The sequence below is a fragment of the Silene latifolia genome, chromosome 2 (genome assembly GCF_048544455.1).
Source record: "Silene latifolia isolate original U9 population chromosome 2, ASM4854445v1, whole genome shotgun sequence".
NCBI lineage: Eukaryota > Viridiplantae > Streptophyta > Magnoliopsida > Caryophyllales > Caryophyllaceae > Silene > Silene latifolia.
In genome coordinates, this window is record NC_133527.1 from 19,977,841 (window position 1) to 20,003,737 (window position 25,897).

At 36.4% G+C, this 25,897-nt stretch overlaps 3 protein-coding genes across 10 annotated transcripts in view; 1 reads left to right on the plus strand and 2 right to left on the minus strand.

Annotated features, from left to right (window-relative positions):
- Positions 1-25,897, minus strand: part of LOC141642394 (uncharacterized) — a 41,596-nt gene that overhangs the window by 12,120 nt on the left and 3,579 nt on the right. For 3 of the 8 annotated variants that reach the window (XR_012543297.1, XM_074451177.1, XM_074451178.1), the window contains 2 exons: positions 25,337-25,551; positions 24,384-25,131 (listed from right to left, as the gene is read on the minus strand). The exons of 1 other annotated variant lie outside the window; for it this stretch is intronic. Coding sequence is in view for 3 of the 7 variants with exons in the window: in XM_074451177.1 (XP_074307278.1) it covers positions 24,649-25,131; positions 25,337-25,551 (698 nt within the window). In the remaining 4 variants the exon portion in view is untranslated. Of the gene's footprint in view, positions 1-24,383; positions 25,552-25,897 lie in introns of those variants that run through there. 4 more of the 8 variants (XR_012543299.1, XM_074451179.1, XR_012543298.1 and 1 more) reach the window with 4 other exon arrangements.
- LOC141642392 (F-box/FBD/LRR-repeat protein At5g56420-like) lies at positions 3,977-8,597 on the minus strand. Its single transcript, XM_074451174.1, has 4 exons — positions 8,381-8,597; positions 7,123-8,066; positions 5,182-6,925; positions 3,977-4,360 (listed from the first exon to the last, which is right to left on the minus strand). The coding sequence occupies exons 1-3, from the start codon at positions 8,574-8,576 to the stop codon at positions 6,452-6,454; spliced, it is 1,614 nt and encodes a 537-aa protein (XP_074307275.1). The 5' UTR covers positions 8,577-8,597; the 3' UTR covers positions 3,977-4,360; positions 5,182-6,451.
- Positions 20,200-21,162, plus strand: LOC141636437 (uncharacterized). Its single transcript, XM_074446746.1, has 4 exons — positions 20,200-20,317; positions 20,411-20,571; positions 20,674-20,790; positions 20,893-21,162. The coding sequence occupies exons 1-4, from the start codon at positions 20,272-20,274 to the stop codon at positions 21,160-21,162; spliced, it is 594 nt and encodes a 197-aa protein (XP_074302847.1). The 5' UTR covers positions 20,200-20,271.

The window sequence follows — 25,897 nt, forward strand, 5'->3', positions numbered from 1 at the left end:
TACTACATATAAATAGTTGAATTGTCCCACATCAGAAAATTATCATAAGTTGGGGGTGATCTTAAAAATTAATTTAGGAAAGTATTATAAATATTATTTTTTGATGTAAAAAATAAAGTGGAGAATCTTCTAATTATTATAAAATTTATTTCCTATATTATATTCAAGTGATGTTTCTAATTTTTATATAAAAAAAATTATATTTCATTTGGAAAAAAAATATCATTAAGAAAATTATGAAAATAACATAATTTGATTCGTGGTAAAAATGATATCATTAGCGTATAGATTTCATATAATTTGTATATATATAAAATTGTGTACTTTTTAGTATGTTATATGTCTCACATTGAAAAATAATGTAGGATTATATAAAAATAATAGAATTGTCCCACATCGAAAGATTAACATAAGATGTAGTGGTCTTATGAGTTATGATTATAAATATGAGGGCATCCTTGGAACTTAGTTATCAACCTAACATCTTTTGCATCTCTTAAATAAGATGTTTTGACTTTTGATCATATCTAAATAAATGATTAGAGATAAGATGTAAATATTAAGACTTTATAACCAATTTTTTTTAACTAAGTTAATTACCCCGTTGCAACGCACGGGCATCCAAACTAGTACTACAGTATGACGAGGTTTGTATCATGAAAATCATGGATCTAAGTTCGGATTCCGATTGACAACCCGATAAGAAACTGATCGAGAGTTTGGATCATTCCAAATCAATCTAGCCCAATCTATTATCATCACTTGTCCAAATGACGAGTATACTTTTCGCACTTGTACAGACTTCAGGTTAGCATTTGACATTTTGAGTTCAAGTTAGGGATGTCAGCGGGGCGGGTACAAGTGGGTACCGCCCCGTACCCGCCCCAATTGGGGTGGGGATGGATAGAGCTTTGGCGGGTGGTGGGGCGGGTGCGGGTACGAAAATTGTACCCGCCATGGGTCATGGGGCGGGGATGGTTTTTGTATCTTACCCACCTAATACCCTCTACCCGCCAATCATTAAAAAACCTAGTAGGATTATGATAATTTTATAAATCTTATTTAGTTATAATTAAGATATAATAATAATAATAATAATAATAACTATTTTATAAAGTTTTTTACTAACTTATTTGGTGAAAATTTAAAATTATAAAGATAAATTAAAAAAAATAGAAATTAATAATGATTAAACCAACTTTTACGAAAAAATTTATAGAATAAAATTATGGTGTAACGGGTTAATGGGTAAGCAGGACGGGTACGGTTTTATATTTCCACCCGTTGGGGCGGGGATGGTTTTGGAAACTTCTACCCGTCACGGGTGGTGGGGCGGGGATGGGTACGAGTTTTTCTTGGTGGGTACGGGTACGGGGGAGCCTATATCCACCACCGCCCCGCCCCAATGACATCCCTAGTTCAAGTACTCAACATATTCGTTTTTTTTTTAGGAAGATTCTTTGTAAAGAGTCTCCCTGCTTTCCTGTGTTTCACCTATTGTCATCTGTTAATCCATGAGGGGTTTGCTCCTTTTGTACGATTTATGCCTCACTCTCTGTTTGTATAGAACTGGTGGTATGCTTCTCCCATGTTAGGGAATATACGGTATATGGTAATATACCGTGACTGATATATGTTAGAAAATATACGGTATATGGTAATATACTGATATCGTGATAATATATTTGTGTTATGGAAAATTGTCTAGGGTTTCTAGTGTTATAATATTCTAAGTTATTGATATATATATATACGGGTCGATGTATTATGTATGAGTCACGAACTATTATCAATTATCAATACAATCGTCTTATGAAATTTCCTTCCCTCTCGAATTTCTACATGGTATCAGAGCCCATGGCTAAAGACCTGGGTTACATGGGTCAAAGTTTGCAGTCGGACGAGTAAAGTTGCTCAGTTGAATTTGTCCGGTCTGAGTTAATACTGGGCCAAGTTTACAGCTGGACGAGCAAAGTTGCTCTGTTGAATTTGTTCAGTCTGTGTGAAAAGTGGGCCTCACATGTGAGGGGAGTGTGAAGAAACCCAAAGTTCCACATGTGAGGGTTGTCCCACATTGATAAAAGTCAATGGGCTACCCCCTCTATTGTCACTTTATAAGGCAATGGGCTATCCCCTCTATTGCCAATTGGTTTTAGAGTGGAACCTTCTTGGGCCTGTGTTGTGGACTCTTTCTCCTTCTTTTGGGTGCGGCCCAAGTCCGTTGTTAAATTTAACATGGTATCAGAGCGTACAATCACGGTTGCATCAAACTCCCCAAAACCACTCTAGATTGGAAATAGAATGTTAACAAAGATTAACCATACTCTCCAAACTATAATTATTGCTTGGATCAAAAACATGAACACCTTTGTTCACAACTGACACATGGTTTTTTTATGAATGAAAAATAAACTATTGATGTTTGATAATAATAACAAGTTCAACGAAATCAAAGATAATGACAAAATTTATGAGACTAGTGGAAATTTGTATCATTCTAAACAAATCCCGCCGGTGGGTGTTGCATATATTAGAGACCCACCGGCAGGGCAGCGGATTTTCGCGTTTTTAGGCCTCAAGAGCGTGAGGCTCTGATACCATGTAGAAATTCGAGAGGGAAGGAAATTTCATAAGACGATTGTATTGATAATTGATAATAGTTCGTGACTCATACATAATACATTGACCCGTATATATATCAATAACTTAGAATATTATAACACTAGAAACCTTAGACAATTTTCCATAACAGAAATATATTATCACAATATCAGTATATTACCATATACCGTATATTTCCTAACATATATCGGTCACGGTATATTACCATATACCGTATATTCCCTAACATTAACCCTTTTCAACATAATTGAACTTCAACATATGCATACATAACGTAATTCCTTGGCCGTTTAACATAATATTATTTGACACAAACATTAATTAACCAAATATCTCCTTTTCCGTTATTATACAAAATTATAAGGTAACTATGATAGAATAATTGCTTTAATGGTAAGATTTGTATAATCAATTAGCATAAGTAATAGTGTAATAACATACCTGGATTACGGATCTTTCTAAAGCCAATGATGGTGGTATAGTGATTGACGTATGGATTTAATAATTCATGGTCAATGGTGATAATGCTCAACATTGGTGTATAAGCGTACGATTAGAATTCAAAAAGAGAATGAAAGTATTGCAGAGACTATCGTGCTGATAACGTGTTATAGAATAAAAAAATAGAGATGAAATGGTAGAGAGAACTTAGAGAGAAATAAGCAAATCGATTGAGAGAGGTCAGAGAGTACGTCATTATTCATTACTGATGGGGTATAAATAGTACATAGGAGAAGAGTAAAACGGAACCCTAATTACATATATAATGGGTATAAGCCCAATGGACATCCACACTAACTAATATTTCATAACAACAAGTTATTCGCTGACCTATTTAGTTTTGATCCAAATCATTTGTTTGTTTCTCCATTTTTGTAATAGCGCTATGTGAAAACTTTTAATTAAAATGAATAACAAATAATTGATTGAATGAAGTTTTGTGAATCACTGGGAGATCCAGCTCAAATGATTGGTAGTTCTTATATATGACATGACTTTGGACGGTAGTTCTAAGAACATGCTCAAAAAACCAAGTTTTTACTGCTTCAATGGCAGTTCTGTTCTTATACTGTTTTTATTGGTTAAGGTTCTCCTGAAAGCCATCACAAAGGAACCGTCGACTTGGAAATTTTTCAAATCACACTGATAAATGGCACTGCAGATGTGGATTTATCTACAGCATCAACAAGCTGTCTGATAAGACGGAAATGGAAGAACTCTCGCCAAGAGTCAGCAAGACTCTGTCTGGAATCGCGGTTTTATTGCCTGTCTTGCTCAAGAATGAAGACCCCTGCCAGTAGAGATACCATAATAGATCTATGATGATGTTCATTATAGCAAAAAAAAAAAAACGAATTTTTAGCATCACATATTATTAAGCTGAAACAAAGCTAATTATTATCCCTAATATCGAATTTTTAGCACCACAAACTATACTTGATAACCAACAGTACCCAGAACAAAATGATCATTAGTTTACCACCCAACATTCCACAGAAGTTAACACAGTACCCAGAAGGTATCCATACCGACAATATATAGGTGGACTTGAGCTGATTAAAAAATGGGACAGTGTGTTTGCATGAACAGCTGAATTGTTCGTGCGACTTGAAATCAATGCGACTTCAGTGCATCTTCACGATTCCCATTAGTGATAAACTTCTTTGCTGGACTGTCGGTCTTTTGATATATTTAAACCCTTTAGACTTACGATGCAACCATAATACCTGTAAGAAAACTGGTTGGAAGACGTTGGTATCTTCACAAGTTAGATAGCCTCGGTTGTAATCTATGCTTTAGATAACAAAACACAATCACATCAGAAGCTCAGATAGACAGATACAGAAAATAAAGTTGTACTGTAGTTATTAACCAATCACATAGAACTACAGTACAACAATGAGATATTCCTAATTAACTTGGCGTAGTTACTGGTGTTTGCAACTTTCTGTCACCATTGTGCAGACAACCTGTGATGCCGTGCAACTGGTTGTAACTAGCTGCTATCTTAATTTATTTATCATTTACTATTTTTTTTGTCAAATGCATATACAAACCCCACCACATTACCCCCGTGCCTCAATGGCTCTGCAAATTGCGAGGCAAGGCGGGGTCGGATGTACGAAACCTTACCCTTGTGTTAGCAACACAATGGCTTTTTCTGAAATATAAACCATACAAATTTAAATCAGGGTAATGTCTGCGAATACATTTTCAAGTCATGTTATCTCCAACATTGTTTCAGCATAAAATAACCAAAGGAAGCATCTGAATTCTGATCACAAAAACCAGCCAGATATTCGGATTGAAGACAGAAAAAATATCAAAAAAAATATTCTGGATTATCTCATTACAACTTTATCCAATTGAACAACAGGATTCAGCTTTTACCATTACGGGTTGGGAACCCCATGGAGGTAATTGGTTAGTCGAGAGGCAAGAGGGAGCTCAATCTTTTGCCGTCTGTTAATGGCAAACGATAACCACCGTATTTAACATCATCACATATTTCTGTTTGATAAGAATTTTGAAAAGAAAGCGTAACTTAAATAAAATTACCAGATTCGTGACATTTTCATCTGAATTGGACCAAACAGTTAAGCTACAGATTCCCCGCTCTGGAAATTACCACTCAGAGAAAGAGTACCCTGGCCCTTTGTGAAGACCTTTGGAATCTAGACACATGCGTACCAAAACCCAGCTTGCCCAATGCCCAGCTTCTCCATTAATGTTAATTGAGGCTTGTTCGGAACAATTATCAGTTTCTCCAAGACAGTCGCGCTTTTCAGCAGGAATTTTACTAGTTGAAGCTCATGTTTCCAAGGTTTTGCTTAGCCAAGGAGGATAACAGTCTTTAGTTTTGGCATCACTACAGGAGGCAAATCACTACTGGTTTGGAAATGCCGACGAGAAAATAAATTAGGGGTACGACATACACTTCCAGAAGTTAACTCTTTGGTTGTATGTACATTGTACAGTGAGTTTTTCCAATTGTTTTGAACTTCCCATCAATTGATAGATGCCCAGGAGGCAGCTTTGACAGGACACCCGTAAGTAGCTGGAATTTTGGTCAAATAAGCTAGAGCCCTAATATTACTAATTTGAATAGGCTTAATTTGAGTTAAAACAATCGGTTATCTTACTGCAACCTAATATATATTTGAGTTTAAAAAATCTGAAACAAACTAACCTGATACGTAAACTGAATTGACTCTTCTAATATCATATTCAAACCTTATTTGAATGACTCATCTGTCTAGACTGGCCATACAAACGAAGTACTTTAATTGGATTAAGTTCGATTTGGGTTCATATTTGTTTGGGCATTACAAGTAATACATGATGATCATACATCACCAAAATTTTGAGGCCGTTAATTAATTATATCCAACATTGTTTTAGCATACATTCACAGGGAAGGAAACATTGAATCACAAAAAAACAGTAAGATTGCAAGACAAAAACAATATCCAAATAAGTTTCTGAATTCTTACTCACTACAACATTATCCAATTGACCACCTACATTCAGCTATTAACATTATGGTTTGGGAAAGCGCGGAGGCAATTGGTATGATAGTTGCCGAGCAAGACGGAGCTCAACCCAACTGACCACCAACATTCAGCTATTTGACATCATCACAGATTTCCATTCCATAGGAGATCTGAAAAGAAAGCCTAAATAAGAAAATACACAGATTCATGACAATTTCGTCTGAACTGGACCAAACGTTAAGCTACACATGACATATCCCATGTAGAAATTACCCAACACGGAAACCAATAAATATCAAACCTAATCGAATGATGGAGAAAAGCAAGCATACCACTCAAAGACAGAGTGCTCTGGCACTCGGTGAAGACCTCTGGAAGCTCGACACATGCGTAACAAAATCCAGCTTCTCCACCGCTGTTAATCCACACTGGTTCGGAACAATTACCAGTTTCTCCAAGACTGGGGCACTTTTGAGCAAGAATTCTATTAGTTGAAGCTGATGTTTCCAAGGTTTTGCATAGCCATGGAGGGTGATGGTCTTCAGTTTTGGCATCACACAAGGATCAGGAAGCTCTATAGGAGGTAAGTCAGTACGAGCATGAAAACCCTGACTATTAGGAGTATTGCATAAACTTCTATGAGTTAGCTGTGTGGTTGTATGTATAATGAGATCTTCCAAGTGTTTTGAACTTCTCATCAATTTGTAGAAGCCCAAGAGGCAGCTTTGACAGAATACCCTTAATCCCAACACTACACGCGTCCATCTGATTCGTAAGAGACGCGAAAAGTATATCGAATGGAGAAATGGCTGAAATGGAAACATTGACACCATAGAGGAATAAGGCAAGCAATAACCCAATCAATAAAAGATTGGTAAAAAGCAAGATAATCACAGAAATTGTAGAAAACATAGATCTCACTCTAAGCAAAACCGTCAAGGAAAAGCTAACATCTGCCAGAAACCAACAAAAAGCATTATATTATTTTTAAAGACCAAATACTTACCTCAGAAGCGTCAGGTGATAATTGGAAAACTTCACTGCATGAGAACTTCTCCAAAAATATTCTAAACATTATAGGTTTATTCATATCATCCATATGAAACAACAGCTCTTTGAGGTAGACATCTCGAACAGATGAAACATTGATGACATCTGGTATCCGATCTAGTGCCAAATCCAAAGTTTTAAGATTGGGGAAATCCAACAACCAATTATCATCATCATCATATTCGTTTTCTACAAGGACAAGAGATAATTTGCGAATGTTTGGAGCAGTAAAGCTCAAATTCTTTATATAATAAGGTTCCACAATACGTAATTCTTGTAAAGAAGGACATCCACAAATAAATTGACTGAATCCCTCCTCACACATATTCATTTCGCAAAGTATAAGCTTCTTTAGAGATCCCAAGTTCACTTGAAGTTGGGGATCGATACTGCAGTTGCAGAGTTCAAGTGTAACAAGTGATTGACTTGTGAAATTTGGGAAGTCGAAACTCTCAAAGAACTCATAAGTAACATCAGAGAAATATATTTCCTTTGCCTGTTTATCCAAACCAAACCTCCACCACATTCTTATATCATCAACAGCCTCCCTTCTTTCGCCCTCATAATACCACCCTAAATCAAGACGAAATTTATCAATGAAGGGTCCTTTATGAAGAGTCAACACATTGCGGATAAAAATGTAGAATCGCCCAACATCATTATTTGTCCATATACCATCCGGAATCAACTTATTGAGGACTTCTTCAACTTCGAAGTTAAGAGTAGGAAGCAAAGTCCAAAGGTTTCCAAATGGACGAAACAACATAGTTCTAACAGCATCGACAGTGGGCAAATAAGAAAGAATATGAACAATTACATCATCCGGCATTTCACTCAACCTATCACGGTACTCTGAAGAACACTTATGCTTTCGAGGTTCGATAGTTCTCATTTGTTTACCTAACAATAATTTCAAAAATAAATATTTGATTCAGATTTCAAAATAAACAACCCATATCAAGCAAATCACAAGCATAATCACTTTCAATAGCGGAGCATAATCCTATGTCACTATGTGTGTGTCAATCATTTGTTTACTCTTGTAATCTTTGTAAGCGGTATTTCAATCAAACGTAAACAAATGAATGTTACAAAGGGAGTATGATGAAATAAATAAAGAAATTACAGAATGAGTATGACAAAAAAGTTGAAAGGGATAATAGAAGTACAATCTCAAATTAATTTTAATTGAAAAATGATAAAATCGAAATTACCTTGTTTAGATGAGCAACACGACGCAATCACAAAGTGAAGGATTCCCTTTGTATGGGATGTCTCGGAAATAAAAATGGCGCCAGAGATGGTTTGATAGTCGTGGAGCAAGAATCCGTGGAGGTAGTTGGTTTGATAGTCATGGAGCAAGAAGGAGCTCAATCTTCTGCAGTTGGTGGATGACGAAGGATACCACATAACCACAAGAGGTGGCAATCGGGTCAGTCGGATCGGGTTATAGGGGATCGGGCCATTTCGGGTCAAATGATGTGTCGGGTTTGGGTCTGGTCATTATCGAGTTCGATTACTTTATCACATTACTTCAATTTTTTACTATTAAATTTAGTTTTTAAGCATTAATCCAAAAACCAATGAACTTCAATGTAATTAAATAAAGTTATACAAATTAATTATACTATATAGTTTTAAATCACCGTGTGATGGACCCGATTAAGGGATCTCAATGCAAATATTATATAGTTTGGGTTAAAATTAAATTATATAGAAGCTTGGTAATTTTCCTAAAAATTTGTAAGAGACTAAAACATGGTCAATTTTCTTAAAATAAAATAATTAATTAGGATGATCAATTTCCTTAAAATAAAATAATTAATTAAGATGGTCAATTTCATGGACTAAAAGAAAGACGATGCTTAATTTTCCTAAATATTTATAGAAAACTAGAAGATGGTAAATTTCTTTAAAATAAAATAATTAATTAGTATAAACATGCACACTTATGGTATTAATTATTATCATCATAAAATTATATGTTAAATTTAAAATCTATGTAATTTTATTAAACTTTATAGTTTATTAGATGTATAGATATGTTAATTATTTAACATACAAAAATATAATATAAGTAGCTTATAAATAATTCAAGTTAGATTTCATAATATATAAAATTGCATAATTCTTTCGATTTGATTTAATGCATATATGTAATATATTTATATAAATATATAATCCTCATAAAATTGCATGCCTAAGTAGTAAAAGTAATTTCGTCAGTGAAAAGAAGTGTAGTAACATTGGATATAGTTAGACCTGGCAAAAGCAACCCGACTCGATTGACCCGACCCGAAAAAGCTGACCCGAGACCCGAAGTGACCCGAACTACATCACCCGAATGTGACCCGAAAACCCAAATTGACCAGACCCGATCCGAACATGACCAGAGCTTTCTTGACCCGAACTGGCCTGACCCGAAAATGACCCGATCCGAAACCACCAAACCCGAAAATGACCCGACAAAATATAACTTTAATTAAACCGAAAAGACTTGAAATGACAATTTCTCTATTATTCATAGACCCGAAAATGACCCGACCCAAAACAACCCGACCCGCTTGACCCGAAACCCGAAATGACCCGTCCCGACCCGAGTTAACCCGAAATCAATGAGAAACCCGAACTGACCCAACCCGAACCCGACCCGTTGACCCGTTTTGCCAGGTCTAGATATAGTTATATGATAGTAATCACTTATTTGAATAGTAAAAGTAACAAAATTATCAGCGAGATTAGTGAAAGTGATAGAAACAACAACGGGAGTAGTGAAATAATCAATATTTATGCGGCAATAGTGAAAGTAACAATAATTACGGCGGAGTAGTGAAAGCAACAATGATTACGGGCAAGTAGTGAAATGTTATTACTATTGATTTATTAATAAGAGTAAAATATTAATAGCGGAAGTAGTGAATTTGTCTCAAAATTAAAAATTAATGGTAAGTAGAGTTAGCCCGGGCGAAGCCGGACACCAATACTAATCATCACATATTTCTTGAAACGATTACGCTACAAATCCTAAATTTAATGCTTATAGGGTTGTATGTATCAAAACCGATAATTTAAAATAAACATTCACCACAATTTCATTTGAACTCGTCCAAACGATTAAGCTACAAATCCCATAAGAAAGATCACTCAGAAACCCGTAATTATGCAACCTAGTCGAGTGTGGTGGAGAAAAGCAACCATAACACTCACAGAAAAAGTACCCCGACACATGAAGACCTTTGGAAGCTCGAAACATGCATAAAAAAATCCAGCTGCTCCCTTGCTGTTGATTGATGTTTCTTTAGAACAATTACCATTTTTTCCAACACAATTGCGCATTTGAGAATGAATTCTATTAGTTGAAGCTGGTGTTTCCAAGGTTTCGCATAGCCATGGAGGGTGACGGTCTTCAGTTTTGGCATCACACAAGGATAAGAAAACTCTACAGGAGGCAAATCAGCACTGGCTCGGAAAGCCTGACCAGAAAATAAATCAGGGGTATTGCATACACTCTCATAAGTCAAAGTTGTGTCTGTAACTATAGTGAGTTCTTCCAAGTGTTTTGTACTTCTCATCAATTGATAGACGCCCAAGAGGCAGCTTTGACAGAATATTCGCAATCCCAAAACTACACACTTCCATCTGATTTGTAAAGCATGCGAGTCATCTAATGAGTGGAAGAATGGCTGAAATGGAAGGACATTCATATTAGAAATATAAAAATAATGTATAATCTTTTCCTGAACCACTGATCACATCATAGAGGAATACGCCAAACCATAAATAATCAGTAAACGGTTGGTTCAAAGCAATGTATTCTAAGAATTAGCTTAATAGCTTAAACCTCATAGTAATCAGAGGAAGCTAACATCTGTCATAAACCAATGAAAAGCATTATATTATTTTCAAGAAAAAACCAAGAACTTACCTCAGAAGCATTAAGTGACAACCGGAAAACTTCACAACGTGAAAACTTCTCCAAAAATATGTTAAACATTCTAAGTTCATTCTCATCAACGTACAACCATTTGAGGTAGACATCTCGAAGAGATGAAACATCAATGACGTCTGGTATCCGCATCATTTCCAATTCCAAAGTTTTAAGATTGGGGAAATCTACCAACCAAGTATCATCAGATTTTTCGTCTTCAAAAAGACCAAGAGATAATTTATGAATGTTTGGAGCACTAAGGGTGTGTTTGGATTGAGAGATTTGGAGGGAAAGTGAGGGGAGGGAATTAGAAGGATGGGAAATCCATTGTTTGGTTAGCAAAATGAAGGTAGAGGGATTTGGAGGGGAGGGAAAATGGATCCCTCTATTTCCCTTCTACAAGGCAAATTATTTCCCCACCAACATAGGCAAGATTTGGAGGGAAAATCATCTCCTCCATTCTCCCTCCCCTCCCCTTACCTTCCTTTCTCTTCCCTCCTCCTCCCTCCCCTTCTTTTCCCTCCTTTTTTTCTATCCAAACAAGGCCTAAATCTCAGATTCATATAAAAAGGTTCCACAATATGCAGTTCTTGTAAGGAAGGGGATCCACATATAAATTGTTCCAATGCCTCCTCACACATCTTTGTGCGGTAAAATATAAGCTTATTTAGAGATCCCAAGTTCACTTGAAGTTGGGGATCGATACTACAGTAACGGAGTTCAAGTGTTAAAACTGTTAGTTAACTCAAAATTAACATCAGAGAAATATATTTCCTTCGCTTGTTTATCCAAAGCAAACCTCAAACACATCCTTATATTATCACCAGCCTCTCTTCTTCTGTCTTCATAAAGCCACCCTAAAAGAAGTTGAAATTTATCAATTAAGGGTCTTTTGTGAAGCATCAACACATTACGGACGAAAATGTAAAACCGCCCATTAGCATTGCTTCCCCAGTTACCATCCGGAGCCATCTTACTGACGACTTCTTGAGCTTCGAACTTAAGAGTAGGAACCAAAGTCCAAAGGGTTCCAAATGGACGAATCAACATTGTTCTAACAGCATCAAATGTGGACATATAAGAAAGAATATGGACAATAACTTCATCCGGCATTTCACTTAACCTATCACGGTACTTTGAAGAACACTCACGCTTTTGGGGTTTCATAGTTCTCAAATGATTACCTAAAATAATTTCAAAATAAAACCCTGATTCAGATTTCACAAAAACAACCCGTATCAAGCTAATTAGCTAATATAATAAGTATGGAGTAACAATCACAGGCTTAAACATTTTTACAATAGCGGGGCAACGAGGGATTAGCATGAGGATGCCTATTCAAAGGGGAATGTTAATGTACTACTCCTCCGTCCCATTTTTGTGTCCCATTTTGTTCTTATAAATCTACAATTTTGCCACCCAATCCAATACTTCCTCCGTCTCATTTATATTCTCGCGATTACCATCCCCTTTCCCTTGTGTGCATTTCAATTCGGGTCTGAGAAATTATTTGGAAATCGGAAGTTGAATGATAATTTACAAAGATTGGGATTGGTTTGGATCGGGTTAAGTAGGTTTGGGTCATATCGGGTTAACATACTTTTTTGAGTTGAGTTGGGTTCAGTTTGGGTTATTACTGAGACGGGCATTTTGAGTCAAAAGATATATCGGGTCGGGTTACTATCGTGTCTAGTGATTTTATCGCATTATTTCAATTTTTCACCATTAAAATTAGTTTTCGACGATTATTTGGTTTAATTACTTCATTATCATTATTAACTTAGGTATCAAGTTAAACACTAAATCGCATTCAAATTCATCAATAATAAGCTTAATAGTTATCGGGTCAATATCGAGTCGAGTTCATATCGATTCGGGTTCGGATCACAGAGTATCGGGTCGTGTTAGGTTACGGGTCGTCATCGGTTCGAGTAGAGTCAGTTTCGGTTTGCAATATTCTTGGGTTCTGCTGGATCAGGATATCGGGTTTGCTCGGGTCCGGGTCGAACCAGACTTGCCAGATCTAGATGAAAGCCCTCTCAATAAATTTATTAAATGATCAATTCGTATAATTTTAACACAAGTAAAATGGTACTCCGTGTAGAGTAGGCAATGGGTCGTGCTGGGCTGGGCCGCGTGCCGGCCCGTCGTGCCTTCCCCCAAAATTGGCCCGGCACAGGCATGGATATTGGGCTCCTCGGGTCGTGCCGTGTCAGGCCCACTAATCCAAACCTACGCCGCGCCCCGCTTAAGGCACGACCATTTTCGTGCTCGGGTCGTGCCTGGCCCATGGGCTTTTCGTGCCTTGTCCAAGGCCGGCCCATGTGCTTTAATATTTTTTTTATTTTAAAAAAAATGTGATATAATTGATATATTTGTAATACTTTTTGTTTAATAAATGATGATTAATGGTTTAAATATATATTTTATTAAATATTAATGTACTTTTTGTTTAATAAATGATAATTAGTGGTTTAAATATATATTTTTATTAAATATTAATGTACTTTTTGTTTAATAAATAATGATCAACGGGCCATTCTTCGTGTCGGGCCGTGCCAAATCCGTCGTGCCTGGTGCGTGCCGGGCTCCACCGTGCCTGGGCCGTGCCGTGCTTAGGCACGAATTTCTGAAGAAAATCGCGTCGGAGCCCGTCTCAAGCCCAGTCGTACCGTGCTTGTGCTTCCTCGATTTTCTCGTCGGGCCGGGCCGGGCTGCCCACCGGCCCGCAGCTCTTTATGCCAACTCTAACTCCGTGTACAAATTAAACTTCATATAATGTAAGGGGGTGTTTGGTTCACGCGTGGGTATGAGTTTGGAATCGGGAATCATACCTGAGTGGTATCGGGTTGGATCTTGATACCTCATAGTTACCTTGTGTTTGGTTCAATTTTAGGGGTATGGGGTTAGAAATCAATCAAAGTTAAAAAATATTCAAAATAAAATATTTTTAATTTAATAATAATTTTTATACTATTAAATCATGTAGAGAAAATTTAATCGAATAAATATATAAAAAGATTTTTTTACAATTGTTTTTTTTCTAATTTGATACCATGGGTATCAATCTCATACCCACCCCCCTACCTGGGTATGAGAAACCCATACCTCATGGGTTTCAGGTATGGGTATGAAACCTTCATTTTTGTCAAACAAACACATGGTATGAGTTTGGTTCATTCCAAACCCATACCTCATACCTATATTGGGTGAACCAAACACCCCCTAAAAGATTTTACTACTAAGATAAATGGCGAAAGCTTGTCATGAAACAATGGAACATGTACCAAATGAAACATGGTTTGAGCCAAAATCAATATAAAAGCACAAATTTTCATTGAAGACGAGCATATCCTAGAAAACTTATAATTTTGTTATATGGCCTACTAGTATAGATCCCGCGCAATGATGCGTGGTATTTTGAGTAGTTTTTTATTTTTTAAGTTATTATATTTATCTTTTATAAATTTGCACCTCATTAATATTTAATATTTCACTCTATTGTCACTAAAAGAAAACACGACAAAGGCGACAGACATATTACAGTCGCCAAATTGGCGACAGAAAAAAAGACACGGGCGACCACTATCCGTCGCCAATTTGGCGACTATACCTTTTTATCCAAAAATCCGTATGAAATCCACGGGCGACGCAATATTATCCAAATTGGCGACCGAAATCAGTCGCCAAATTTGGCGACCATTACCCGTCGCCAATTTGGCGACCAAAAACGGTCGCCAATCGTCGTATTTTTTTTTTTTGCCAGATTCTTCACCCCGTCCCCTTCATTCACTTCAATCAACTTAAAAAAAAAAAAACGCCCAGAAATCCGACGACCCGACGCCACCACCAACTACAACGACCACCGGACGCCACCACTCGCCGCCGCCATCCGCACACTACATCCCTACCGACCCTTTGTTTATAATAAAGGTTTGTTTTCGACTCAAATCGATTTAATTACTTCAATCCTTCATATTTTGTTTAAGTTGTGATGCTTATTTAGTATCTAGTTGTAATTTATACATTAGTGATGCTTATTATTGTATGTAGTTGTAATTTAATTAGCATTTTTGTTAATTAATTTGAGTTAGGGTTAGAAATTGGGGTATTTGTTAAATTAGTAATGTGATTTGATTAGGGGATTGTATAAGGTAGTATAGTTTTATGAAGGTAGAAATTGGGGTTTTTGTTAAATTAGTAATGTGATTTGATTAGTGATGCTTAGTTTTAGTAATATTGAAGTAGTATTGTTGAAGGTAGTATAGTTTTATGAAGGTAGTATAATGTTAGGATTGTATAAATTTGCCTTATAATTAACCAAATTAAGTTAGAATGATTTAATTAGCATTTTTGTTAATTAATTTGAGTTAGGGTTAGAAATTAGCATTTTTGACAACTTGTATAATTAACCAAATTAATTAAGTTAGAATGATTTAATTAGCATTTTTGTTAATTAATTAGCATTTTTCTTGAATGGAATGAGCATGATGTATAAATTTGTTAAATTAGTAATGTCATTTGATTAGGGGATTGTATAAATTTGCCTTATAATTTTGACAACTTGTTTAATATATAATGACCTAGTACCCGTTCAAGAATTACTCATTAGGAGCAATTCTTGAATAGTCCCCATTTTGGGACTGTCTTTGTACGTTTCAAGTCACTTAGGTAGTAAACACATAGTTGTGATTTTATTAATGAGAAAAGAATTTGGTTGCAAATTTCTCCAATGTTCTCTGAATACATATGTGGAATATGTATCTTTTCCACATTGTGTATTTGGAGAACTAAGGGGAATTGATGCCGAATTTTTTCTCATTAATAATTCACAAATGTGTGTTTGCTAGTGACTTGAAACGTACATTGATGGGTTTAGGTTGGAGTGATAAGGACCCAATTGAAATCTTGAAATTAGCATAAAATGGAGGATGAGATAACCATTGCTTTTTTTGTTGAAATTAAATATTATTATTTAAAATGGTTAGTTTGCTATATATTGCTTATAGATTAAAATGAAGAGATCTGAACGTAGTTGGATGTACGAAGAAAGAGTAGATAAGAAGAAACGTCCTATCGCTAGATTTGTAAAGGGAGTTCGTGGATTTATTGAATTTGCTAGATGTCAAGATTCATATGATTTGGAACAACATAAACTTAGGTGTCCTTGTACTAAATGTAAAAACTTAAAATATTTATTTGACATTGAAGTAGAAGAGCATCTTGTTACAAATGGTTTTTTTCCAAACTACTACAATTGGATCTCCCATGGAGAAAAATATTATCCCGAAGAACCTCAAATCCAACAAAATGAGAACCCATATAGAGAAATGGTACTTGATGCCTTTCAGTCTAATGATTTCATTAATGACGATCGTGTACCAATGATTGATGAAGAACAACCAAACCCAAGAGCAAAAGCCTTTTTTGACATGCTAAGTGCTTCCGAAAAAACCTTATATGAGGGGAGTAGAATGACATTGTTACAAGTTGCATCCAGGATAGTTTCTTTAAAATGTGAGTATAATATGCCATTTAAAGCCGTTGATAGTATTGCTACGTTGGTTGAGGATGTTATACCCGATAATAATGTTATGACCCGAAATTTCTATAATACCAAGAAAGTGGTCAAAGGTCTTCAACTTCCACATGAAAAGATTGATGCATGTCCTAAAGGATGTATGCTTTTTGGAAAGATGATGCTTTGCTTGACAAATGTAAGAAATGTCAAAGGGATAGATATGAGACAAGTGAAGGAAATATTGTTTTGAAGGGGAAGAAGGGTAATAAAAGGAGTGGAAAGAGAAAGAAACCAATATCAGAAAACACATTAATTTATTTTCCATTAGCTCCTAGACTTCAAAGAATGTATGCCACGAAAAATCTTGCCAACCAAATGAGATGGCACAAAGAAAATCCTCGTACACCAGGAAAGATGTGTCATCCGAGTGACGGGGAGGAGTGGAAGCGTTTTGATAGGTTATATCCCGATTTTGCCGAGGAACCTCGCAATGTGAGACTTGGCTTGTGTACGGATGGGTTTGACCCTTTTGGTGGGATTTGGTAGAAACTACTCGTGTTGGCCCGTAATGACCACGCCGTACAACTTACCTCCTTGGCTTTGTCTGAAAAGACAATTTATTTTCCTCTCTTTACTTATTCCCGGTCCTGATAACCCAAAAAACCATCTGGATGTTTATTTACAACCGTTGGTGGAGGAACTGAAGTATTTGTGGGAAGTTGGTGTAGAAACATTTGATGTGTCGAAGAAGCAAAATTTCCAACTAAGAGCTTCATTGTTATGGACTATAAATGATTTTCCCGCATATGGTATGCTATCAGGATGGGCAACCGCTGGGCGAAAGGCATGTCCTTATTGCATGGATAGGAGTAAAGCATTTTATCTTCCTAATTCCAAAAAAATTAGTTGGTTTGATTGTCATAGATGTTTCTTACCGGATGGACATATTCATAGAGAGAACAAGAAATCTTTCTTAAAAGGTAAGGAGGTGCGTGACAATGCTCGGTTCGACTCAAGGGGATGAGATATGGGAGGCTGTACGTGATTTGCCAACAACTGTCGATGGGATTGAAGAAGAGTTTAAAGAGTTGAAAAAGAAAAAAAATGGTTGGTTTAAAAGAAGTATTTTTGGGAGCTTCCCTCTTTGGAAAACAATGTTGATCGAGACACAATTTGGATGTGATGCACATAGAGAAGAACTTCTTTGAGTTACTTATTCATACGATTATGGATGTAAAAGGAAAGACACGTGATGATATTAATTCAAGAATAGAATTGAAGAAATTTTGTGATCGTCCTAAACTTCATATTCGTAAGGATGGGGCTAAACCAAAAGCCATATTTACTCTTGACAAAGCTCAAAGAAAGGTATTGTGCGATTGGATAAGAAACTTGAAGTTTCCCGATGGATATGCATCCGATTTGAGCCGTTGTGTTGATTTGAAGGAACTGAAGTTGAAACGGTTGAAAAGTCATGATTGTCATGTTTTCATGGAGCGCTTATTACCCGTGGCTTTTAAAAATTTACTCCCGACTACAGTTTGGAATGCGATTCTGAGAAATAAGTCAATTTTTTAGAGATTTATGTTCCTCCACGATACGATTGAGGACATGAGTCGTTTAGAAGACCAAATACCAGAAATTTTGTGTAAACTTGAGATGATATTTCCGCCTTCTTTTTTCAATTCGATGGAGCATCTACCTATCCATTTGCCATATGAAGCTAAAGTTGGTGGACCCGTCCAATATAGGTGGATGTATCCTTTCGAAAGGTTTCTTAATCATGTGAAGAAAAAAATTGGTAATAAAGCTCGTGTGGAAGGTTCTATATGCAATGCCTACCTAACGGAAGAGATTGCCAATTTTTGCTCTCTTTATTTTGAAAAACATATTGGGACCAAAGCAAAATACTTGAATATTGATGAAGCGGATGAACTAGACACAAGTATACCCAAGTGTTTCCAAATGCAGGATGAAATAGGGTGTTCATCGAGTTGGGGAACAAGATTTCGGATGACAAGGAGTATAACCGTGCCCACCTTTATGTGCTATCTAATTGTGAGGTTTTGGAGCCATATGAAGCTCAATTTGTGATAGATTTCATTAAAGACCACCCTAATGTGAACAGAGAGGATGTTTGGCATAAGCATGAGGATCAATTTCCAGCCTGGTTTCGGAAGCATGTATGTAAGCTAAATATTCAAGATGATGTGATAAGAAGCTTGGCTTTGGGTCCTTCTCGAAAGGTTGTGACGTGGAATCGATATTCAATTAATGGGTTTAAGTTTCAAACATTTGACTATGGCAAAAGTAAGGCTAAATGCAACTACGGCGTTACTATTTCTTCTCTTGATGGCAATGATTATTATGGCATATTAGAGGATATCTTTGAGTTGTGCTACAATGGCCGGGATAGGAGTTATAAAATCGTCTTATTCAAGATTCAATGGAGGGATAATTCCGTAGCTGGAACGAGAGTCCATGATCGTTACAAACTCGTGGAAGTGAATCATACTCGAACCTACTCTCAATATGACCCATTTATACTTGCACAACAAGCTCATCAAGTTTATTTTGCATCTCTTCCGAGCACAAGCAATGATAGACAACAAAAGCAATGGTGGGCCGTTTTTAAAACAAAGGCACGATCAGAAGTTGATACATCTTTTTTCCAAGAAGAGGTTGTATCAGAAACAGTTTTGTCCCAGTTGATCATGATGAAATTATTTATGCAAATGAGATAGAAGCGGAGGAGGAGTTAGAAGAGGAAGAAGAAGAGAATGATAAGGAGAGGGATGGGATAGAAGAGGGGGAAGAAGAAGAAGAAGAGGAGGAGGAGGAAGAAGAAGAAGAAGAAGAAGAAGAAGAAGAAGATGAGGATGATGATGATGATGAGTAAGAGAAGGTATTAAAAGTATACATATCAAAATTTGGAAACAATTATTAGCGTTTTATTTTGTCTTTTATACTTGTTTATTAGGTTTTATTTTTTTGTATCTTATAATAATTATCCTGTAATATTTGCTAACACTTTTTATTCAATTGTAGTACACATGGCTCCTGGAGGAAGTAGGCAGCGCGGAGGCTATAGTGAGGGAGGTAGTAGCTCCCGAGAGCAGGAGGAGGACGTTGACCGTTCTACTACGGAGGTGAGTGAGGAGGAGGAGGAGGTTGCTATACCCCGACATATGCGACAACAGGATGATCCTTGATCCGAATGGTCTTTGGTAATTTTTTATTCATTCTATTTTGTAATTTTTTTATTTAGTAATAAATGACTTTTTTTAGACATATGTTAATTATACATTATTTTTTTCCTATATAATTATGTTTTTAACATGTTTGATTTCAGGTTTAGAAGTCAAACAGTTGTTCGTGGTGTGACTAATAGCACCCAAGAGAACATGACACACGGCGTTACTTGTTGGAGTAACGCTAGTGATGAAGATAAGGAGATGTGGTTCAACAACTTAGGGTATCTATTTATAAAATATATATTATTAAATATAATTTATTTATTCTTTTTACCTTATTATTAATTTGTTTCTCATCTATGTGTTTACTTTTTGTAGCGTGTTTTCTATTGGCCAACCAACCTTGAGCGCCTAGTTTGGCAAAGGTATAATGACATTGGCAAGAAGAGGCTAAGGGACAACATGTATAAGGTGTCTAAGAGGAAGAAGGCGCCATCTTTCATGAAAGGTATTTAGTTTCTTTTAATACCCGTAATTAGTTAAAATTCATTACATATTTTGAAAATATATTAATTAATAATTGTTATTTTATTGATTACAGGTTCGTCATATGAGGAATATACCAAGTACCGGAACAGTCCTGAGTTCAAGGAAGCATCGGCCCGGAACAAGATCAACAGGAAAGGAGGAGATAAGGATGCGGAAGTTGAGCCTACTCATTATGGAGGGTCTCAATCTTTTCATGATCGTGTGGTGTTAGATGTAAGTTATTTGTCTTAGCTTTTAATTTAATAGTCTTCTAATTTAATTAGTCTCATTAATTATCATGTTTGAGTAACAATTTCCTTGTTTTTTTTCGGGAAGACCAAGAAGAATAAGGGTAAGGTACCCACGATTGTTGATCTCTTTGTTGACACTCACGCAAAGAAGACAAGCAAGGGCAAGTTGATCTTCGCGAAGGAAAAAGATCAACAGTTATATGTAAGTGTCAAAAAATAAAAAATTCTTAGCTTTTTAAAGTATATGTTTTATCAATTTTTAGATAAGTAACCTCTAACCATTAATGTTTTATCAATTTTTTAGGAACAATTCCTTGTCCGTAGGAAGAACAACCCGGAAATTGATGACAATGAGCTATGGTTTGATCTTGTTGAGGGGTTCCAAAGAGGAGATGTGTATGGAGCCGGGTCGGCAAAGGAGATTTTATACCCTCCTACAAGAAGAAGAGGGTCAATTTCCTCCCAACAACAACCTTATACCCCAAGTGTCGTGAGTGTGCTCCAAGCTCAATTAGCCGCCAGGGAGAGGCAGGATGCCGAGAGGGAGAGGCGGGATGCCGAGAGAGATCTTTGAAATTCGGAGGATGAAGGAGGAAATGGACCGGATGAACTCCTTCTTCGCCAATTGCAACACACCGGGTGGCGCCGCAACCAAAGGATCCTAGAGATCCTAATCATGGAGGTGGTAGTGGAGCGGGAGCAAGTTTCCCTGTTATGTAGTTTTTTAGAAAACATGTTATTCCCGGATAATGTTAGATGACCAAAACTCGTAGAACTCGTAGTTGTGTGTATGGAACATGATTTTCTTTATCAAGTTTGGTTGTGTTGGCTTCCCATGTGTTCTCTCTTTGGAAATGTTGGTTTATTTGCGGGTTTTTACGTATTTGGCTAGGTCAAAACGATTTTTACGCTAAAAAAAATGTAAATTTGGCGACGGATCTTTGGGCATTTGGCGACGGGAAACCGTCGCTAAGTCTCTGATCATGAATTAATTTTATGGGCATTGGCGACGGGGAACAGTGGTTTTGGCGACCAAAAGCTGTCGCCAAAATGGCGACCAAAGTCTGTCGCCAAAATGGCGACCAAAGTCCGTCGCCTTTTTTAAAATTATGGAGATGACATGGATTTTATGAAAGCGACTAATAGCAGTCGCCTTTTTAGCGACTAATGACAGTCGCCAATTTTGGCGACGAATTTCGGTTGCCCGATTTAAAAAATTTCAGTCGCCAAAATTGCGCATTTAACGCTGTCGCCAAAAGCGACCAAACCCGCTATTCTACGAAGTGCGGGCGACGGGTCTTAGTCGCTTTATTCTTAATGGCGACTGTTCTCAGTCGCCTTATATGGTCGCCAATTACCTTATTTGTTGTAGTGTGTATTTTTATATATGAAACAAAAAAAAAATGAAAATGAAAAACTAATCAAAGAGAATTAAGTTAAGTTGTGAATTGTTTTTGAATGAATTTGTTTTTATCACAAAGCTAATAGTATGTCAAATTATTATTTATCATAATAATTATTACACTACTTAGCAACTTATAGTCTATAGTTTAATAATTAATACCAATTTTATTTTATTTTAATAAAAAATCATAATTATGAATTTAATTAAAAGATTAGAGTTTAATTATAAGAATGTATTCATCGAAAATATAAAAATTTAATGAAAGAAAGTTTTACTTATTTCCTTATTTAAGTAGATGTTTTTTTTGGAGGGAAATTAAGAGAATTTTTATTCTCTTAAAGGGGGATTCTAATTCGAATTGATTGTCAACAGTTTGAGTGGAATCGACATGATAACTACTTGTACAACACAAAATGATCCGACTTAAAAATAAACGTGTAATGAGTGAAAACGATTTGAAAATTATCTTTATATAACATGGAAGAGAGTTGAGAGGAGTAAAAAGGTCTGAGCTGAACGCCTAAACTTGTCTTAATGCAACCTAATATAACACTCTATTCTCTCCCTGCGCACACTACAAGGATAACACGGCATAGTGACGGAACAGTAGGGACGGATGAAAATCCCGTCACAAAACACGGGTTTGCAACGGACTTGTGACGGATTTGTGACGGACAAAAACTTGTGACGGACTAGCCGTCACATAGCGTCACAAGAATTTGGCGCGTTGAAAAAACAAGGGCGCCAAAGTCTGTGACGGATGATCCGTCACAAAAACAAAGATTTGTAACGGATATTCCGTCACAAAAACAACTATATGTGACGGATATTCCGTCACAAATTTACTTTAACTGACACACGTCACTTCTTGCAGAGGGAATCTAAAAAGTATACATGTGACGGAATAATTAAAACTTGTGACGGATATTCCGTCACAAAAATTCAAAAAAAAGCGGGTTTGCAACGGACTTTGTGACGGCTAGTCCGTCACAAGTTTTCTTTAACTGACACACGTCACCTCTTGCAGAGGGAATCTAAAAAGCATACCTATGACGGAATAATTAAAACTTGTGACGGATATTCCGTCACAAAAATTCAAAAAAGCGGGTTTGCAACGGACTTTGTGACGGCTAGTCCGTCACAAGTTTTATTTTTCTGATAAAACCAAGTCGCGTCCCCCTTTACCTTTCTCATTTTCCCCAAATCAATTTCCCTAATTATTACCCCAAAACATCGACCACCCACCATTGTTCACCCCATCAACCACCGTCACCTGTCAAGACTGCCGCCGCCACCCTCCTGCCGCCGCCGCCGCCCTCCTGCCGCCGCCGCCACCTATTCTCGCTGCCACCGCAATCAACAACCACCATTTTCAGTTTTAGTTAATTAGGTAATCTTTTCTTACTAATTATCTTTTAAAATTACTAATTATTATTTAAATTATGTTAATGACTCTAGGATAGTAGCCATTGTTGTTGTTGATATTGTTATTGTTTATGTTGTTATAGTTGATGTTGTGTGTATTATTATATTAGAAATTGGTTAAAAATGGAAGTTAGAAATTGTTATGTTTGTTAGAAATTTGTAGTATATTAATAGTTTGTAAATTGTTATGTTAGTTATAAAAGTTAATATATTAGTAAAATGTTGTAAATTGGTCAAAAATGTTGTAAATTAGTTAAAAATATAAGTTAGAAATTATTGTTGTTGATATTGTTAAAGTTAATATTTCAGTAGAATATTAGAAATTGGTTAAAAATGTAAGTTAGAAATTGGTTAAAAATGTAAGTTAGAAATTTGTAGTATATTAATAGTTTGTAAATTGTTAATCCCATTCATTCTCTCTAGCAATGCACAGTGACTTTGTCCTACTTCCCCTTACGTTCAAACCTCACAATTTGGATATTTCATTGCTCCTCCCGCCTCTCGGGTTCATGAAATGTCACCCACCATCAACGAGAGAAGCAAGTCTTGAACAAATTCACACGTCCTGGCCTTGTCCACACTCGTAGCCCTCGGTACAGGTTGCTGGGCACTTTCTGAGCTCTTTATCACTGCTGCTTCTGGAAGTGAGGATGCTGCCCGGGAAGAATGTGACTTTAAATAAGTCTGTCTTAGTTTCTTCCCGAGTCTTTTCTACAATCTTCTATTCATATCTTCATTCTTTGATCATAGATGAAAAATTATTTCAAAAAATTATACTACTGGAAAGCAACTTTCCGTCATCCTTGTGCAAATTATTTCAAAAAATTCTTTCTTGTCCGGTCGTGGTACTAGCGAGTGTTACCCATGTTACTAGGTCTAGTTACATTCCAAACCTGGCATTATTGCTGCTGTCCTGCAACTTTCCGTCATCCTTGTGCAGACAACCTATGATGCCCTGCACCTGCTTTACATTAATCATTTAATAATACTTTTCAAATATCGATCAAGACATGTTCGCACATCATCAGAGATTCACAGCTATCCATTACATAAGAATCTGAAAAGAAAGCCTAACTAAGATGAAATAACCAGATTCATGACGATATCATCTGAACTGGACTAAACATTTAAGCTACAGATCCCAGGCCGAAAGTACCCACCCAATATAGAAACCTATAACTATGGAACCTAATCGAGTGTGGTGAAGAAAAGCAAGCATACCACTCAAAGTCAAAGAAAGAGTACTCTGGCACTTGGTGAAGACCTTTGGAAGCTCGACACATGCATAACAAAATCCAGCTTCTCAACAGCTGTTAATCCACACTGGTCTGGAACAATTACCAGTTTCTCCAAGACAGTGGCGCTTTTGAGCAAGAATTCTATTAATTGAAGCAGATGTTCCCAAGGTTTTGCAGAGCCATGGAGGGTGATAGTCTTCAGTTTGGATATCTCACAAGGATCAGAAAGCTCTACAGGAGCTAAATCAGTGCGAGCATGACAACACTGACTAAAAAATAAATTAGGGGTATTGCATACACTTCTAAAATTTAACTCTGTGGCTGCATGTATAACAAGTTCTTCCAAGTGTTTTGAACTTCTCATCAATTGATAGACGCCCAAGAGGCAGCTTTGACAGAACACCCGTAGTCCCAACACTACACGCTTCCATCTGATTCGTAAAAGTTGCAAAACACCTATTGAATGGAGGAACGGCTGAAATGAAGACATTGACATCATATAGGAATAAGCCAAACCATAAACACTCAATAAAAGATTGGTAAAAAGCAACATAATCAATGATCAGTAGAATAACGTAGACCTCAGAGTAAGCAAAACCGTCAGTAATCAAGGAAAGCTAACATCTGTCATAAACCAACGAAAAGAATTGTAATATTTTCAAGAAAGACCAGGAATTTACCTCAGAAGCATTTACCTCACTACATGAGAACTTCTCCAGAAACATTTTAAACATTTTAAGTTTATTCTCATCATCCATATGAAAGAACAACTCTTTGAGGTAGACATCTCGAACAGATGAAACATTGATGACGTCTGGCATCCGATCTATTTCCAAATCCAAACTTTTAAGATTGGGGAAATCCAACAACCAACGATCATTAGAATTTTCATCATCTACAAGAACAAGAGATAATTTACGAATGTTTGGAGCACTAAATCTCAGATTCTTTATAGAATAAGGTTCCAAAATATGGAGTTCTTCTAATGAAGGGCATCCACATATAAATTGTCGCAATGCCTCCTCATAGATATGCATATTGTAAAGTATAAGCTTCTTTAAACATCCCAAGTTCACTTGAAGTTGGGGATAGATAGTGCTGTTTCAAAGTTCAAGCGTAAATAAAGAAACTGACTTGTGAAATGGGGAAAGTCGGAACTGTTAGTAAAGTCATAACTAACATCACAGAAAAAAAAATTCCTTTGCTTGTTTATCCAAAGCAGACCTCAACCACTGGGTTAC